Raw genomic sequence first — 18,904 nt, 5'->3', positions numbered from 1 at the left:
TTCCCAGTGAAGCATCCCAGTGAAGCATCCTAGTGAAGCTTTCCAGTGAAGCTTTCCAGGATTACCTGTAGAATCCTGAAGCTTTCCAGGATTCCAGTGTAGAATAGACCTAGACCTACTAAGCATTCCTACAGCGAATGCTATATCTAGCCTTGTGCAGCTCATCACGTACATCAGACTTCTAATTATCTTTGAGTACCTTAGCTGCTCTACTGGTCTTCCAGTATTTGATCGAAGCTTTTTTTTGTAATCATATGGCACTGACAGTTTTGACAAGTCGTAGTAGCCATACTTCCTTAGCATACTCTCGATATAATGAGATTGGGAGAATCCAATACCCTCTTCAGAGTATATGATTTTGATTCCGAGAATCACATCCGCAGGTCCAAGATCCTTCATGCTGAACTGTGCCGAGAGAAATTTCTTGGTAGATGTTACTATCTCTAAATTACTCCCGATGATAAACATATCATCCACATAGAGGCAGATAACCAGCACCTTTCCTTCAGCGACCTTGATATATAGGCACTTGTCAGACTCACTGACTTGATACCTATTGTTGTAAACAACCCCATCGAACTTCTTATGCCAGAGTTTTGGTGCCTGCTTAAGTCCATATAGAGACTTAATAAGTTTACAAAATTTACCAGCTGGAGCATCAAGTCCTTCTAGTTTCTCCATGTAGATCTCTTCTATGAGGTCTCCATTGAGAAATGTAGTCTTCACATTCATCTGATGTATGACAAACCTTTTTATTGCCGCCCATACGATAAGCACTCTGATGGTAGTGATTCTGCAAACTGGTGTATAGATGTCAAAGAAATCTATTCCTTCTCTCTGAGAGAATCCTTTCGCCACCAGTCTTGCTCTGTACTTCTCAATAGTACCATCAGGACAAAATTTCTTTTTGAAGATCCACTTGCCACTGATAGGCCTTGCACTTTCAGGTACATCCACCAGCTCCTAAGTATGATTTTGGATTAATGAATCCATCTCATCATCTATAGCTTCTTTCCACAGAAGAACATCTATTGACTATGTTGCTTCTTAGAAAGTCTGTGGGTCTCCTTCCATATTATAGGTGATGAAGTCATCTCCAAAATTTTTCTGTCTCCTGACACGCTTGGAAGATGGTTCAGTAACTCATTCATTACTGACACTTTTAGTTTTTCGCGAAACTAGCTCCTTTGGTGCATTTGACGTACTAACATTCTCTGCTATATCTTTGAGCAATAATCCTTTATCTTTGATAAACTTATCCTCAAATAATTCTGCATCCCGAGCTTCGATGATGGAGTTGGTTCCAAGATCAAGGAACTTACAAGCTTCACTATCTTTAGCAAAGCTAAGAAACACACATCTGTTTACCTTTGATCCGAGCTTAGGCCTTCTGATATCTGGAACTCGAACATATACAAGACACCCCCACACTTTGAGGCTATCCAAAGGATCTGGATATCCCAACCATAACTGATAAGGAGTACTATCAGTTTTGGAATTGGGTACTCTGTTCAGAATCCAGTTTGCCATCAGCAAAGCCTCTCCCCAATAGCATGTAGGTAGACCGGATGTGAATAGCATCAAATTCACCATCTCGGTCAATGTGCGATTCTTCCTTTCTGTAATTCCATTAGATTGCGGAGAATACGAAGCCGTAGTTTTAGCAATGATTCCATGCTATTTGAAGTATGCCTCTGACTCCTTAGATCGGTACTCTCCTCCTCTGTCACTCCTGAGTCTTTTCACATGAAGTCCAAGCTGCTTCTCCACTCGAGTCTGAAACTCGACAAACTTGTTGAATGCTTCATCTTTAGATTTCAGCAGGTAGACGTGACAGAAGCGAGAGTGGTCATCAATGAAGGTAATGAAGTACTTCATGTCGTCTCGAGTGACGAAGCTCTTGAAATCACAAGTATCTGAGTGAATCAGATCCAATAGGTTGGTGCTTTTTGTGATACTTGGAAATGGCTTTCTTGTCAGCTTTGCTTGCGCACATACTTCACACTTATCGGGTTTGTTACCCCCATATTTTGGAAGTAATCCTAACTTCTCTATGCTAGACAACTTTTTATAATTTACATGTCCTAGCCTATTGTGCCATAATACAGATCTAGAGGAGTAAGCAGAAGATGATACTTTATTTATAACTGAGTTGAGTACAATAAAACTGATCTTATACATGCCATCAGTATGATATGCATCAGCCAAATATATTTTCTTAAAAGATAACACAACCTTTCATCCTTGGAAATCCAGCCTCATACCGGCGTCACACACCAGACTTTCAGAGACTAAGTTTTTGGCAATTGAGGAAACATGTTTCACATCCTTCAATGTGAGAGTCTAACAAAACGTCACTTAGCGCCTCAGCACGATTAGCTCCGATCCCCGGTCCCGGCTTGCCCTTGCCGTCGGCAAGCCTCGAACAAGAGATCTTTTGAAACATCAAAACATAAACTTTCCACTAGGCTATTAAGCATTTATGAAAAGTACTTGTAGTTAATATATATATAGTTTGAAAAATCATTTTGGAAAATGATTTTGACAAAAAAATCCAACAGACTCCACATTAATGTAGTTATTTAAGTAACAGTGATACTTATTAGATAGTTTTTTTAACATCAATCTGAATATTTCAGATGTGGCATTTTCATCTTCACATTAAGGTTGAGTGTTCCTCGTGTGGATAATGAGAATAGAAGAGGAATTTTTAACTTTTTAAGCACGCAATGCTTTTTATTTGTCTATGAGAGGCGCTACAGGCACACTCTAAGGCACACCACCAACCACACTCCGTCTCTCTCTACAGTGCAGGGGGCCCCACATGTGATTTTTTTTAAAAATCACATGTGGGATCCCCTGCACTGTAGAGAGAGAGGGAGTGTGGTTGGTAGTGTGCCTTAGAGTATGCCTCTATCATTTCTTTTTGTCTATACCTGATCTCTTTGGATATATTTATCTTAAAGAGGATGTTGGAAGGAAGTTATGGAATTTATTACAGACATAAATGGACAGTACTAGATCTTAAAATGGTGATGGGGGCTTGAGCGTGACACGACGTTCGAGGTGGAAGGTGATCACATGGTTATGGTCAGGGTTAATTGCTGAGTAGCTAAAGATCCCTTGTACTACAATTATATTGATCTTGCCGGCTCTTTGAGTTTTATTTTGCAGGATAGAATCTGATGAAAACATTTTGATTCTTTCAATCTAGTAGGAGGAGGAAGTTTTATTTAATTAATTAATTTATTTTAACCTACAAATAGCCACTCCTAGGGTAAAAGAGCACACAAGAAAGTCACTTTGAGCATCTATGTATAAAAACAAAACAACTATGGGCATAGTAAGTTTAAAACTAGACATTTATTCGTAATTAAAGAATACGAATGGCTGTTTTGAAAAGGTAGAGACTGGAAAGAAAATTGTTAAATTTAGAGTGGTGGAAGTAAAGAAATAAAGTTTCCGCATTTCTTTAATCTGTTATTTCCACTTTTCTCTTTCAGTTGTAAAACTTTATTCAGACACCACATTTTGCACGTGATCTGCTAACTATATATTGAAGAAGCCTTAGTTTACTTGAGATTTAAAAAGTTTCTTTCTTCTCCGAGAATTCATACGTGAAAACTGAGAGATATTATAGAAAATAAAAGGATAAAAAATATAGGAAATATCAAATTTGTTAGGGAAAGGATATATCTTTTAATTCATTACACTATAAAAAGATTAAAAAGGAGAAAAAGAAATTTGGAAAGTTCAGAATCAACTCGATGAATATTTGAGGGTCGAGAAAATAGTGCAAATCTTCAATATTCATTCTTTGTTAATCTTCTAGCTTATTTTTTCATCAAAAGACTTGCACGATGAATCTGATAGTAATAATATGTAAATCCTCCAACGCAAAGTCAAAACTAAAATTTTGTTCGGGTTTAATGAAAAATCTTACTTTATTATTTGATGATTCTAAGTTAGTTATAAGGATATTGTTCGTCTGTAGTTGTCTCAACTTGGCACTCAACTAGCTAGTATACTCAACATTGTATATCTATCGATCGATAAATTAATTCCATGAGTGATTAAGTTATTCAGAAGTGCATTAAGCACAATAACTTCTTAGTCAATAGCAATGGTTTTCTTAGTTAATCATACCTTTTTATAATTAATTAATCATACATGAGTTAGCACATTGCATGCTAAAAAGAGTTGTGATTAAGGCATGAAGGCAAATAAAAAGAATTGGTTGCTTTCATTGACACTTGGAAACCACATTCTCTGTAAATAGATTTCTTTTTATTTTTATTTTTATTTTTTTGCGTAGAGTGATGATAGAGTGATGATTTTTGAGATTCACTATAGATTCAATATAGAACCTGTACGATATGCAAATAAAAAATTGCATGTGGAAGTTAAAAGTATAAGGTGGCACTTCATGTGCAAATTCTGTATTGTTTTGTAAAGTAGAGTTTCATAAGACTTCAGGCCGAACACATAAAAGTCATAGAGTTAGCGTGCAACAATTTGGTGGGTTTTTTTTCTCTCTCTCTCTCAAAATGTTTATGTTTATACACTATTTTTGGAAGTATTTGAGCTATTTTTTATTAACCTTTTGGCTATAATTAACAAGTAAAATTATTGCTTTATTGCTTTTAAAAGTCCTTAACTCCTAAACTTTAAATTCTATAATCATATCTCATATCATATCATATCATATCACACTCCATTTAAAAGCACGAGTTCAGGAAAATCTTTTAATGGTCAATATTATCCTTCATTATTTTGGATATTTCATTTATATCTTAATCTATCATAATCATAATTACATCCTATCCTAATCCTACGTGAACTATCTATAACTTAACAATTTAAAAAATAATATTAATAAAATATATAAAATAACTTTATGGTATTAGTTTGTTAAGATAAAGAAATTATACGTAGATCACATACTATAATACATGAAGTATTGCAAAAAAAACCTAAAAAGTTTTAAAAATTGCACAAAATATCCTGAAAAGTTTAAAATTATAAAAACCATCGCGATGTCTCAAAACTTAGAATAACAAACATGTAAATAAGAAATTAACAACAGTTTGTGAAGAATTTAAAATTTACAGTTAGCACCTCAATACCTCAAAAATTATAGAAACACCCTTAAAAGTTCACAAACAAGCACCCTGAAATTCTAAAATTTCAAAACTTGTAAATAACATAAATGTATTTAAGAGATTACCATGATGCACCCAAATTTTTCTAACATTTCAAAACTTAAAGCAACAAACATGAAATTAAGAAAGTAATAGTAGCCTCTAAAGAATTTAAAAATTTTAATTAACACCCGCAATATCTCAAAAATTATGGAAACAACCTCAAAAGTTTAAATTATAAAAACTCACGCTAAAATTCTAAAATTTTAAAAATTTAAAAATAGTAAAAGATGAATTCAAGATATTACCCCCAGGCACCTAAAAATTTAAAATTTACTAAAATTAACCTTAAAGTTACAAAAATTATTAAAAAATTCCTTTAAAATTTAAAAATCATAAAAAAACTATAAATTTTTAAAATTTTTAACAAGTACACATCAAATCTGGAAACTATTAGTAGACCACTAAAATTTAAAATTTTCCAAAATTAATCTATAGTTTTAATAATTACAAAAAGTACCCTTAAAATTTTAGAGTTGCAAAAAATATCCTGATATTTAAAAAAATTACCACCGACACTTGAAACATAAAAGTTACAACTACCAAACTTAAATTAAAAAAAACTATCCCAAAGTTTTAAAAACTACAAATCACACCCTTAAAGTTCAAAACCATAAAAAATGGCTGAAATTTTAAAACTTGGCAAAGAAAAGTGTAATTATTGGTATTTTTTTCATTTAGATGTGTGTGTGTGTGTAATTTCCAATTTAGGGTTTACTATCCCTTTTCAGCAACTAAAAATGGTATAAGTTGATGGTAGTAAAAAAAAGTAATAAGAATTAATTAAAAACCTTCGGCTAAGAAATAAAAATTTTAAAAATATTATAGCTTAAAATTATCGTCACTATATAAATTAAAGTAACTGCATATAATTTTATTAATATATTGAAGCAACAAAAATACATTAGTAAATTAATTGATAAATATTTAAATCCATAAAAATAATAAAATATTATAATATAATAGCTTAGAATTAATTAACTATAATTTAAAAACATTAATTTCTGATGTTATTAATAATTATAAGGTAAAAGAATACAATAAATTACATATAGAGAAACTATCAGCATGTTCAGAGATACCCTTCAAAAGAATTAAGCTATTTTCATTACAAATGAGAAAGTAATGGAAATAAATTTAAAATTCAAAAAATATCCATAAATTACTTGAATTGATATTAACATAAAGCATATCTATTAAAGAATCACCGATTGAGTTGCATTAAAAAATAATTTAACAACTTTATCCAATCAAGAAAGAATTCTCCATGGAAGATATAAACAAATTAGTAAGTATTCATAAATTTCATACTTTGTTCTTCAAATACTAAAGAAATTAAATATTAATATTATAATTTAAGGTAAATTGGTAATAAAAAAATGTAAGTATTTAGTTTAGATCTTTGTAAAAAATGATAGGGATAGAGCAAACGTAATATTATTGATATAACAGAAAATCTTATTGGGTGCACATCAGAAGAATTTATTACAGGAAAAAAGATGTAGCTTCTAATCTTATTTAAGTACTAAATTAGCATCACCAAGAATTTCATATATATATATATATATATAATCACACCTCGAAGATAGAGCCTCAACCACCCTTTACCAACTCCAATGTAGATGTAGGGACAAGATTAGACCACATCACTACCAAGTTGCTTGGTACCAAGTTTCTCCATTTTTCTTTTATATATATATATTCTTATTGAAATAGAAAAAAAATCAAAGTCTATATTTTAAGCAGTTTGTGTTGAACATTGGAAATACATTTAACTTCTTTGTAAAGTTTTTTTTTGGTCAATGAAAAATTTTATTTCACTCACCAAAGTGTAAACGTTTTTGTACATCAAGACTCTCAAAAACTGAGGTATCAAAAACTAAAACATGAATTTACAGGCTAGGGTATCAAAACTGCCTAATACTACTCCATAGAGAGGAGCCATTCACATGCTTCATCCGGCAATGAACTGTTAAGAGAAATAGTCCAAATATCAAGCTTAATGATTTTGATCAGCTGCTCAACACTTCTAGATTCCTTCTTGAAGATCCTAGCATTTCTTTCTCGCCAAATGTTGTATATTGTAGCCGTTAGCGCCAATCTTTTAATTTTTTGTTTGTTTCCTTTTCCCCTCATTCTGGAAATATACCAGTTCGTAAGCATATGCCAATCCGTTGATCTCCATTTGAACTTAAGCCACTCCATAATGCCATTCCAAACACAGTTTGAAAATTTACAGTCGAAGAATAAAGTTCTCCTCAACTGTACCTTCACACAAATAACACTGATTTGATTGGATGATCCCCTTCTTGTGTAATCTGTCCTGTGTAAGAAGTTTATTTTGAATAGCCAGCCACACAATGAAAGAATGTTTGGGATAGTTCAACTTTTCCCAAACAAAGTCGTGCCATTCCACCTTAGTACCTGGTTTAAGAGCATTGTACAGAGCAGATAGGTGGACTTTGGAGTTGACACAGCAAGAGTTAATTAGATTCTTCAAATTCTCAGCACCACCCAATAGATTCATAGCATAGTCTCTAATCTTGATTAATTGCTTCCACAACCAAGAGTCCCCAGCTTTAGATTTAACATGCCAGATATCACAATCCTTCAAATAAGTGCCATGGATCCATTTAATCCATAAAGACTCCTTGTTGATGTAAATATACCAAAGAGTTCTCAGCGCTGTTGCTTTATTCCATAGTTCTGCAGAAAAAATACTCAGGCCTCCATTGATTTTTCCAGTAGATACATTGTTCCAAGCAACAAGGGGAACTTTGCCCCAGAGAAAGCTCCTGCAGAGATGGTCTATTTTATGAAGAACTTTGGTTGGAAGGATATAGCAAGAGGTCCAGAAAATTTGCACTCCCAAGATCACACTTTTAATGATTTGTAATCTACCAGCGTATGATAGATTTTTGCTCTTCATCCATGCTTGAAACTGGTTTGTTATTTTCATGAACAGAGGATTGCAGTCTAAATAAGACATCCGTTTGCATATGAGTGGCAAACCAAGGTATTTGATGGGCAAAGTACCTTCAGGAAATTCCAGGCTTCTTGCAATAGTAGTCTTGACTGAATCTTGAACTCCACCATAGAAGATTGAACACTTTGAAGGGTTAGCCTCTAAACCAGATATGTCACCAAAGTCTTTAACACAATTGTAAATTTTCTGAACAGATTGTAAGTCACCCTTGCTGAAAAGGAGGAGGTCATCAGCAAACACTAGGTGTGATATCTTGAATTTTCTACACTTTGGGTGGTATTTAAACTGTTTATCACTCCTTAGAAGTTCAATACTCCTGGACAGATATTCCAAGCCAATAATGAAGAGATAGGGGGAGAGGGGGTCCCCTTGCCTTAATCCTCTTTCTCCATTGAAGTAACCATGTAGAGAACCGTTTAGAGAGATGGAATATTTGGCGGAGGAAATACAGGACATGATCCATCCTGTAAAAACTTCAGGAAACCCCAAGCCTCTAAGCATATCATTCAGAAAAGTCCAGCTAATAGTGTCAAAAGCTTTCCTTATGTCAATGTTAATCATTACTCTGGGTGAGAGATTTTTCCTACCATAGTTCTTGACAAGTTCATGAGCTAGTAGGATATTACTTGATATTTGTCTCCCCTTCTGTTAATCATTACTTTGGGTGAGAGATTTTTCCTACCATAGTTCTTGACAAGTTCATGAGCTAGTAGGATATTACTTGATATTTGTCTCCCCTTCACAAAAGCACATTGAGCCTCATTTATGATAAATCCCATCACAGTTTGAATTCTGTTAGCTAAGATTTTTGATATGAATTTATAAAGGCAATTGCAACAAGAGATAGGTCTGAATTCAGCTGGGGTTTTAGGGCATTGTACCTTAGGAATCAATGCAATATAGGTTGAGTTTATAGCCCCCAGCAGCTTACCTGATCTAAAAAATTCCCTGATAGCAGCTGTAACTTCATCTCCAATAATAGACCATGCTGCCTTATAGAAAGATGCACTATATCCATCTGGCCCTGGGGCCTTATTGTCTGGTATAGAAAAAACAGCAGCTTTTATCTCCTCATCAGTGACTGGCATAGCAAGTTCTCTTCTTTGGTTATCCATCAGACATGGCCCATTGCTAATAATTTTTGAATCTGTAGGAGAAGTTTGTTTTGCAGAGCCCATTAAACTTTTGTAGTAGGAGATAAATTCATTAACAATTTCCTCCCCATCAGAGATTTTCCTTCCAACACTATTATAAAGTGTTAAGACCCTGTTTTGGTGCCTGTTAGATTTAATGATTGAGTGGAAGAAGCTTGTATTCTTGTCACCTTGGATACTCCATGTAATCCTAGCCTTTTGCTGATAAAAGGATAGCTCACAAGCTAATAGCTTACTGTATTTGGAAATACATCCCTTTTCTTTTCTGATGAGTACAGAGTTAAGGGGATCAGATTGCAATTTCATTTGAACTTCATCAACTTCAGCTTTAGCTCTTAGGACCTGTTCACTTATATTGCTAAAATGCCTTTTGTTTAGTCCTTTAAGAGACTCTTTAAGTTTCTTCAACTTTGAATGCACGGAGAACATTTTGCAACCTCTCACAGGAGTCTCCCAAATTGCTCTTACTGTAGGGAGAAATTCATCATGTTTTATCCACATTTTGAAGAATTTAAAAGGTTTTTTCCCCTAAACTTTGTCTTCATAAACAGAAACAAGAGCTGGAGAATGATCTGAAAAACTTGGAAGCATGTACTCAACATGACTTGCATTGTACTTGCTAATCCAGAGATCATTTACTAAAGCCCTATCCAGCCTACACCACACTCTAGAATCAGAATCTTGCTTGTTGTTCCATGTATAGAAACAGCCAATAGTTTTGAGGTGAGATAACTGACAATCTTCAATGAACCTGCAGAAATCACTTGTATCATTATCAGTTAACAAGGTACCTCCCAGTTTTTCTTCATTACTGATCATGATATTGAAGTCTCCACAAAGTAGCCATGCTTGATTTCCAATTGTCTGTTTGATCTGAGTTAATTCCAACCACAAACTTTTTCTGGCTTCTTGATGATTGAAGCCATATACTGTAGATAAGATGCTATTGAAGTTACCATCCTTTGAATTAACAGAGCATGTAACTTGCTGAGGGGAGTAATACAGCACTTGAATGTCTAGGATATCAGGATCCCACAAAGTGAGGATTCTAGCTTTAGTAGAGCTATTTGCATTTGAAAACCAACTCCAATTCTTTGCAATCTTATTAGCAGCCACAGAAACCTTTGTGTCACTTATTTTTGTTTCAAGAAGAGAGAAGAAAGAAAGATGATATTGCATAATATGGCATTTTGCCAAGTGCTGTTTAGGGGACTTATTTAAGCCCCTAACATTCCAAAAGGAGAAATTCATGCTGATTTACCTCCCCTATCAATTGTAGAGGGATCAAAGTCATTTGCTTCATTGTTCAACAGAGAAAAAGGATTCATAATCATGGAATTCTTCCTCTCTTGATTCTGGATTTGTACCCTTGAAGCTACATATTGTGATTTCCTGCTGGTATTAGCGTGCACAACATGCACAGAACAGTGTTCTCCAGATAATCCAGAATTGATACTTTGCTGACAAATACCAATATCCTTTCCTGTGGACTGATTTATCTCCTGCAGTTTCTCCTTTCCTTTCCTATTCTCTGCAGGTGGAATATCAACATCTATAATATCTTGTGTATTCTGCTCTTCAATTGATTGATCCATCTGCTTTTCCTGATTACCAGGAATCTTAACTTGAACATGTTTGGGTATCCATTTTTGAACCATAGGCTTCCTTTTACACCACCTTGGTTTCAATTCATAGATAACCCTCTGAATATAAGAGCATCCATTTGGACCTTGAATAACAACTTGATCAGGCAACGGAGATGGTAATGTCACTTGAACCAAAACTCTTGCATAAGCAAGTCTTTTCCTATTAGCTGTGAGCTTATCAGTAGCAATAGGATGGCCAATGAGACTGGCAATTTTACTAATCCCTTTTTCATTCCACAGATTGAGTTTTAGTGCAGGAAACTGGATCCACATAGGGTAAATGTGTTCATCAACTTTTTCAAGATCCTCCCCCATAGACCATGCTTTTAATAGGAATGGTCTTGAACCAAAAAACCAAGGTCCACTCATAAGAACTTCATTCATTTCATCTTTGCTATTGAAATTAAAGAGAAAAACCCCTGGCTTAAGAAGACAGATTTCAGGAATTGCAAGATGTGCCCAGACTTTTTTAACAAAATTTTCCATTGCTTTGAATCTTACATTGATACCTAGAACTTGACCAACAAGTGAGAATTTCCAAAGAGAGGCTCCTTCATTCCATTCATCATCATCAAAAGTGACTGTATCGACTGTTTCAGAAGGAATGTAGCTCAAATCCAAGCCGCAACCTGGTTTTCTATTGTCTGAAAAGAGACTCGCCCAACTTTTCTTTTCATTCCCACCAGAGGTAGAAACAGTAGGATTCAAATTGTCACTATTGTCCAATGTAACAGTAGTTGAAACAGGCTTCGTAGCAGAAATCAATGGAATAGTATCACTTTTATCAGAAGGAATTGATTTTGAAGCAGAAAACAAAGGACTAGGATTAACTTCTCTTGGCGAATCTGGACATTGAAGACGAGAGAGAGAATCTGGACATTGAAGACGAGAGGAGGAACCCTCTTTCACCAGATCTACTTCATCAGCCCAAGTAATTTTATTAGAGCTACCAGAATTAGGAGATCTACCCAAACTAGGACGAGCTCCTGTCATCTGAGATCCCAAAGCAGTAGTGGATTCAAGAATATCCGCCATTGCCTTCTTCTTCCTTTCCCCCTTGGGTCCAGTTGAACCCATTATACTAGAGGGAGAATCTTCATCATCTTCAACAAAATCGGTATCAAAATGATCATCAGAAGCAGCTAGATTTGAATTTACTACTCCAAGACCAATACTAAGGATTTTTTTGCCATTATTTCTCTTTTTTCTCACCATTAGATCTCAGCAGGTGTGCAAGTTAGCAAACATCTAGACGCCCGCTAACTTGCACCACGGACTGCTCCACAATCGCCTCCTTCTTTGTAAGATAACAACATAAAAATACAATTCTAGCTTGATGTTACAATCGATGTAGATGATGAAGACACTGCTCTAGAATTGCCCAGGAAAAAGAAAAAGTTGAAGAAGGATTGATCTTAGCTTAATAAAAAATAAAACAGAAGAAATAAAAGACAATTTTTTCTTAAATATATTATATAATAGTTTAATTATTTTGAGTAAAATTAGGAATCTTTAGAAGTGAGTTTCATGAACTTTTTTTAGTATTTTTATATGCTTATGTTGATACTTTTATCATATAAAAGTATACTAGAGTTAGCATTAATCTTTAATTTATAATTTTTTATGAAGTCTATCAATGATTAGGAACAAACTTTATATTTTATTTTATATTATTTAACATACTTTTAATCACTCATTTTGTCTTATTGGAATTAAATATTCACCTAACACTATTTTAATATTTTTACTTTTGCAACACTGTACTTTCTCAAGTAAAGCTTGGTTTCATATCAGTCAAAATAATATAAAAATTCAAATTAGCTTCAAGTTATATTTGTTTTCTATCAATTCAAATATCAAAATAAAAATTTAAATAGGGTGTAGCACATTTAAACAAACATAAAAAAATCACGATATAAAAATTTAGAGATAAAAGTGAGCATAAACTATTAAAGTGGAACTGATGAATAAATTTTAGTTTAAAATAAGCCAAAAATACTTAATCATGGTATTTAACCACGTGCATTGCACGTGTATAAAATCTAGTAGAAGAAAACATAAGAGTTATTATTTTTATTCCCATCCCTTATACTAAACTTGTGTTTGGTTATAACTTTACATATGTAATCATGAGAAGTTGAATGATCTAATAGGATTATCATAGACCTTGACATGATAAGTGGGACAAAAGCTACGAAGTCAAAACTTGTGGGCTTCAATATCGTAGTTTCAAAAATGGAATTGTGGAGAATTTAAGAATGCAACTTCAATTTTGGTTCCCATAGTTTTTAAATATTAATAAAAAAAATTTCATGTAGGCAAAGGTTGTTTACATTCTCATATTAGCTTCCTCGTTTCATGAAGAATGGAATAGGCAGTAACTAACCTCTATACATGGTAATTTTTTAATTTTGTTTGTCCCTAGAGTCAATTTCTTTGACGTAAATTTTTTATATAAAATGTCAAAAGAATTTATCAAAACATTTTTTTGGTTGAAATCTTATTAACCCTGAGAAACCCTGAACAACTAATAAAAGTTGATCCTATACTTGAGGAACATTAACATTTTAATTTTTTTAAAAATCAAGAAGCCTGAGTTTTTTGATATGGATGACCAATAAATGTTCATTTGTTTTTCTGATCCTATACTTGGGAAACATTAACATTAATGTTTTTATGTTAGTGATCCTATACTTGGGGAACATTAACATTTCAATTTTTCTAAAAACCAGGGAGCTTGAGTTTTTTATATGGATAACTAATAAAAGTGCAATTGTTTTTCTGATTTCAGGAGGTAAGATTCCCTCGGCTACGTATGTTATCAACTGATCAGAGAGCGCGACTAAAGGCCAGTTTCCTTCCTTTTGACGACTACAGCTTCTGTGAGTGGATGCATAGCCTGAAGCTTGTACCCCCAGACATGTGCAAGCTTGTACTTACGCATCCCCTGAGCCCTGATTAAAATTACTTGGCTTTTGGTTGATGTCATTTTGTGATCTATCAACTTTCATTCACATACATGCAGTACTTCTTATTATGTGCAGCTTGTAATTCCGTGTTGTGTTTACTTTTGTATTTGGGGTTTGACTTAGATTTTCAACTTGTAAGGGTTTTAATATAGAACTTTGTTTAGAGATATTGAAGTTTGCTGATTTTTAGGTACGTGTGCGGGTTTGTTGTTGTTAATGTTATCAGTTTGATGGATGTTTGATGAATTGCTTGAATGAGTTACTTGTTTAGGCTTTCCATGGATTCACGCACATATGGTTTGTTTAGCAAATATATTTATAATTTTACAGGTGATTGTTGTTTCTGCTTGTTGAAAAGAGATTAGTTGTTCCATTTATATGTTAATTTTCTAAATATTTCCTTACAAACAAAGTGGTTTTTATCTTGCCTACGCGCTTCAAGATTAATTACGGGCTTATATGAAAAGTTTGATCGATTCAAATTAGATAAGGATATATTGCAGTACGAGAGTTCAAACGAAGTGGGTGTAACTTTGTATTATGTCTGAGTACACTTTCGCAGTTACATGCTAACTTTCATAATAATATGTTAACTTTCAGCTGAACATGTTAACTTTTTATCATAATATATTAATCTTCACTATTACATGTTAACTTTCACCATATTATGCTAACTTTCTTCGCAACATGTTAACTTTCATAATAATATGTTAACTTTCTTCGTAACATGTTAACTTTCACCATATTATGCTATAACACTGCTAAAAAATAAGGTATCCTAGACGGAAAAATACCGTCTAGGATACTCAAAATTTCGTCTAGAATGGATATTCTAGACGGAATTCCGTCTAGAATACCCGTCTAGAAAGTTTCCGTCTAGGATACATTATTCTAGACGGAAATTCCGTCTAGAATACATTCTAGACGGAATATTCTAGACGGAATTCAAAACCGTCTAGAATACATCCTAGACGGATTATTCTAGACGGAATTTTCCGTTATTCTAGACGAAAATTGTTTTTTTTTATTTTTTTAATTTTAAAAAGGTATCCTAGACGGAATTTGAGCATCCTAGACGGAATTTCCGTCTAGGATACTTGCTACAGTGTTTTTTTTTTTTTGCAGAATCTACTTTGGATGCTTATACACAATATTGAACAACAAAACATTATATTCATATTCAACACAATCTAATTATATTTCAATAACAAATCCTATTATATTCAAATAATACATTCACCAAAATAGTAGAGAGATACATAAATTGTTTACAAACTTTTACATAAATTATTTATAATAGCTATGACACTACAGAAGTTTCTTCAACTCCTTCCCTATACATTTACTCAAGCCCTCTTCTCCTTCTTCAGCTTCTTCCTCATCATCCTGAGTGTAACATAAGGACACAAGCAATGCATTAATATATGTACAAACTGATCCATAAGGATTAAGGACACAAGCAATGCATATATAAAACAGAATCATTAAATCAGCATAGTCGCTGCAGAAATTTGTGAGTTGCATACAAATCTTTTTTTTTAAGTAACTAAGATGAGGTAGAGACAGGTTCTCCTTTTTTAAGTTTAATTATGATTTACAAATATAACTCACAGAATGTGGCATCTCCGCTCCATCATATCTAGGGTAGTCCTCATACTCGCTCGTCTCATCATAACCTAAAAACCCATCAAATTTTCACACAATCAGCATTAAATACCAAGCACAACAAACACAAGCGATAAAACGCTGGAAACAGCAGTGTCATCAGTGATGAATTAACACAATCGACAACATTTATCAAGTATTTGGATTAACTATAATTGGCCAAAGAAGGCATTGTAATTTCATTTATAAAGCAGTGACACAAATGGAGCACGCACCCAGCAATCCTGCTGCAATGCTCAGAGCGACACCTGCGCAACTCATCCAACAACTCTAATACCAACAAACAAGATCTCAAACCCACCTATCTAAATTCAATTTATAATATTTACAAGAAAAGAGAATTTTCACTTACAGCATTCAGTGTATACTCACAATTTGACGCAGGCAACAGAAACCGATTCACCAAAGAAGACCCCATCACATTCGACTGCGGGAGGCTAGCGGCGACAGCGGAGGGATCTAGGGCGTACTCAACGGTGGAGCACTGAGAGTAGAGCTCGCCAATTCTTCTATATGGATTAGAGCAATGCTATATGGATTATGGAATATAACAAAATCTTAGAAATCTTAGAATGTCGGCAGAAATAGAGCAATGCGAGAGTGACAAAACAGAACTAGAGACCAAGTAAACTAAAATCAAAATTATTTAATTGCACATAGTAAAGCTATCATCTGTCGGTCCTATAATCTTAGTGGTGGGGGAAATAACCAATCAATAGATTATAGCAGGTGAACTGAAAGACCGATAACATATGATGTGGTGGAGGAAATAACAAATGATCATCTAAACCATCAACTTTAAAGATGTGGCTTTATTATGGACTGAAAGACCGATAACATATTTATGACACACAAGTCTAATATCCAGATCACTTGATGTGAACAATTTTCTAGGAGCATAATATTTACAAATCTCATTATTTAGTCATGTTAATATTTGATGTTCATACTTAATTATGATTAAACCCTTTAGTTGTCTACAATATGACCTTGCATTAGATTAAAGAACTGAAGAAGGAAAAGCAGGCTATGTCGATCTCCTAATATTTACAAACTCCACCACTCAAACTAAAACACAGGGGAAAAAAACGAATCATACCTTCAACAGTATCGTATCTCCGCGAAAAATCTGCAGCTTCTCCATAGTCTCAGGATTTAGAGAAACCATAGAATTGTCATCGTTAACAGCCTCATCAACCACTAAAAGATTCGCCGCCTTCTTCCTCTCCAAAATCGCAGTACTAAAATCTCTCTTCGTCCCCTTCCTAAAAATTCATAAAATCACCATAAACACAAACTAAAACCCTAGCTTTCTCAAAAAAGCCCTAAAAGTTGAAGAAATTGATGATGGAAAACTTACGGATCGGCTGAAGAAGAGGCTTCCTCTTGATTAGATGCCATGAGAAATTACTGAGAAGAGATCAGGTTAGAAAATTTTGAAGAGAATTATAGAGGAGAGGGAAGATATTTATAACAGAGAGAGGGGAAAGTTTGCTTTTGCTTTATTTACTTTTGTTTACTTGCCCCGCTACAACTAGAATCGGGATTCGGGTGAGAGGATGAGGAATTCTTGCAGACGAAGAAATAGAAGATGAGATCTCGGCCGTTAGATGTGACACTGATCTCCTAAAGACGACGGAGATGTCGAAGGAGAAGGGGCGACGGCCAACAGGGACGACGAAGAGGACGACGTGACGGCGAACAGGAACGGCGAATAGGGAGGCGATGTCGAAGGAGAGGGAGGGCGCGGGCGCGAGGGCGCAGGTGACGATGGGAAGACGGAGATGGCGGTTCTGGCCTTTGAACAGGGGAGGAGAATGGGGGAAGAAATAATTTGCGAATTTCTATGATTTTTAAGAGGGGGTAAAATTTAGGGTTGAGGCGGGAGAATTTAGGGTTAAGGCGGGAATTTTTGGGGGCAGCGGGAATTTTATGGGGCTGGGCCTCGGTGGTTAGTTTTTTCAATAAAAACGAGCCTAGTATCCTGGACGGATATTTTCGTCTAGGATAAATATCCTAGACGAAAATATCTGTCTAGGATGCTCTATTATTTAAAAAAAAAAATTAAATTAATATTTCCGTCTACAATAATATTCTAGACGGAATTTTCCGTCTAGAATATTCTATCCTAGACAGAATATTCTAGATGGAAAATTTCCGTCTAGAATATTTCATTCTAGACGGAAAATTTTCCGTCTAGGATATTCCGTCTAGAATACTTAATTTTCTACTAGTGTAACTTTCTTCGTAACATGTTAATTTTCATAATAATATATTAACTTTCTTCGTAATATATTAACTTTCATAATAATATGTTAACTTTCTTCGTAACATGTTAACTTTCTTCGTAACATATTAACTTTCATCATAATATGTTAACATTCACTATTACATGTTAACTTTTACCATAACATGTTAACTTTCTTCGTAATATGTTAACCTTCAGCTGAACATGTTAACATTTCAGTTAGAACTTTTAATCTTTCAAACACATCGAATTTTAGTTCAAAAAACTTGTTATGAAGAAAATTAACATATTATTATGAAAGTTAACATGTAATAGTGAAAGTTAACATATTATGATGAAAGTTAACATGTTTAGCTGAAAGTTAACATGTTACAAGGAGAGTTAACATATAATGATGAAAGTTAACATATTATTATGAAAGTTAACATGTAATAGTGAAAGTTAACATATTATGAGATTTAATAGTGAATCATAACTTGAAGATTATGTACATAATCTATATATATTATGTACACAATAACCTCAAGATTATGTGTATATATTCACATGATAGCCACAATATATTTCAAGATTATGTGTACAAATAAGTTTCCTGAGCTCAAAGAAACTACATTTAGATTTGTGATGAGGTCTATCTGCACGTAGTTGTACTGGTTTGTGATTATTTTTTTAATGCTAAGAGATTGATGTAAGATAATGCTTTTATTTTATTTATTGTTCTGTAGGATGAAAGGTTACCGTGGAGGAAAGAGAACCATGGTTTGGTTGTACTTAGATCAAAATTTAATAAAATGTATTGTGTCTATTTAGTGATTAATTATGGTATAATTTATTGTGATTACATGTAAAATGTATTGTGGCTGTCATGTGAATATGTACACATAATCTTGAGGTTATTATATACATAATATATATAGATTATGTACATATTATGATAAAAATTAATATATTATAATAAAAGTTAACATGTAACAGTGAAAGTTAACATATTGTGATGAAAGTTAACATATTCAGCTAAAAGTTAACATGTTACGA

General features: G+C 33.8%; 1 protein-coding gene across 4 annotated transcripts; it reads right to left on the bottom strand.

Annotated features, from left to right (window-relative positions):
• LOC109845316 lies at nt 15,192–17,529 on the bottom strand. Of its 4 annotated transcripts, XM_020414550.1 has the most exons (7): nt 17,132–17,529; nt 16,982–17,031; nt 16,721–16,886; nt 15,974–16,150; nt 15,837–15,891; nt 15,568–15,632; nt 15,192–15,342 (listed from the first exon to the last, which is right to left on the bottom strand). In XM_020414550.1, exons 2-7 carry the CDS (start codon nt 17,020–17,022, stop codon nt 15,265–15,267), a joined length of 582 nt encoding a protein of 193 aa, XP_020270139.1. In that variant the 5' UTR covers nt 17,023–17,031; nt 17,132–17,529; the 3' UTR covers nt 15,192–15,264. The 4 variants fall into 4 exon arrangements, with proteins under 4 accessions (XP_020270139.1, XP_020270140.1, XP_020270142.1 ...); XM_020414551.1 differs by having other exon boundaries at nt 16,982–17,529; XM_020414553.1 differs by lacking the exon at nt 15,837–15,891 and having other exon boundaries at nt 17,132–17,528.

This window comes from Asparagus officinalis, chromosome 6 (genome assembly GCF_001876935.1).
Source record: "Asparagus officinalis chromosome 6, Aspof.V1, whole genome shotgun sequence".
NCBI classification, from domain to species: Eukaryota; Viridiplantae; Streptophyta; class Magnoliopsida; order Asparagales; family Asparagaceae; genus Asparagus; species Asparagus officinalis.
This window is presented reverse-complemented; position numbering and strand designations above follow the sequence as displayed.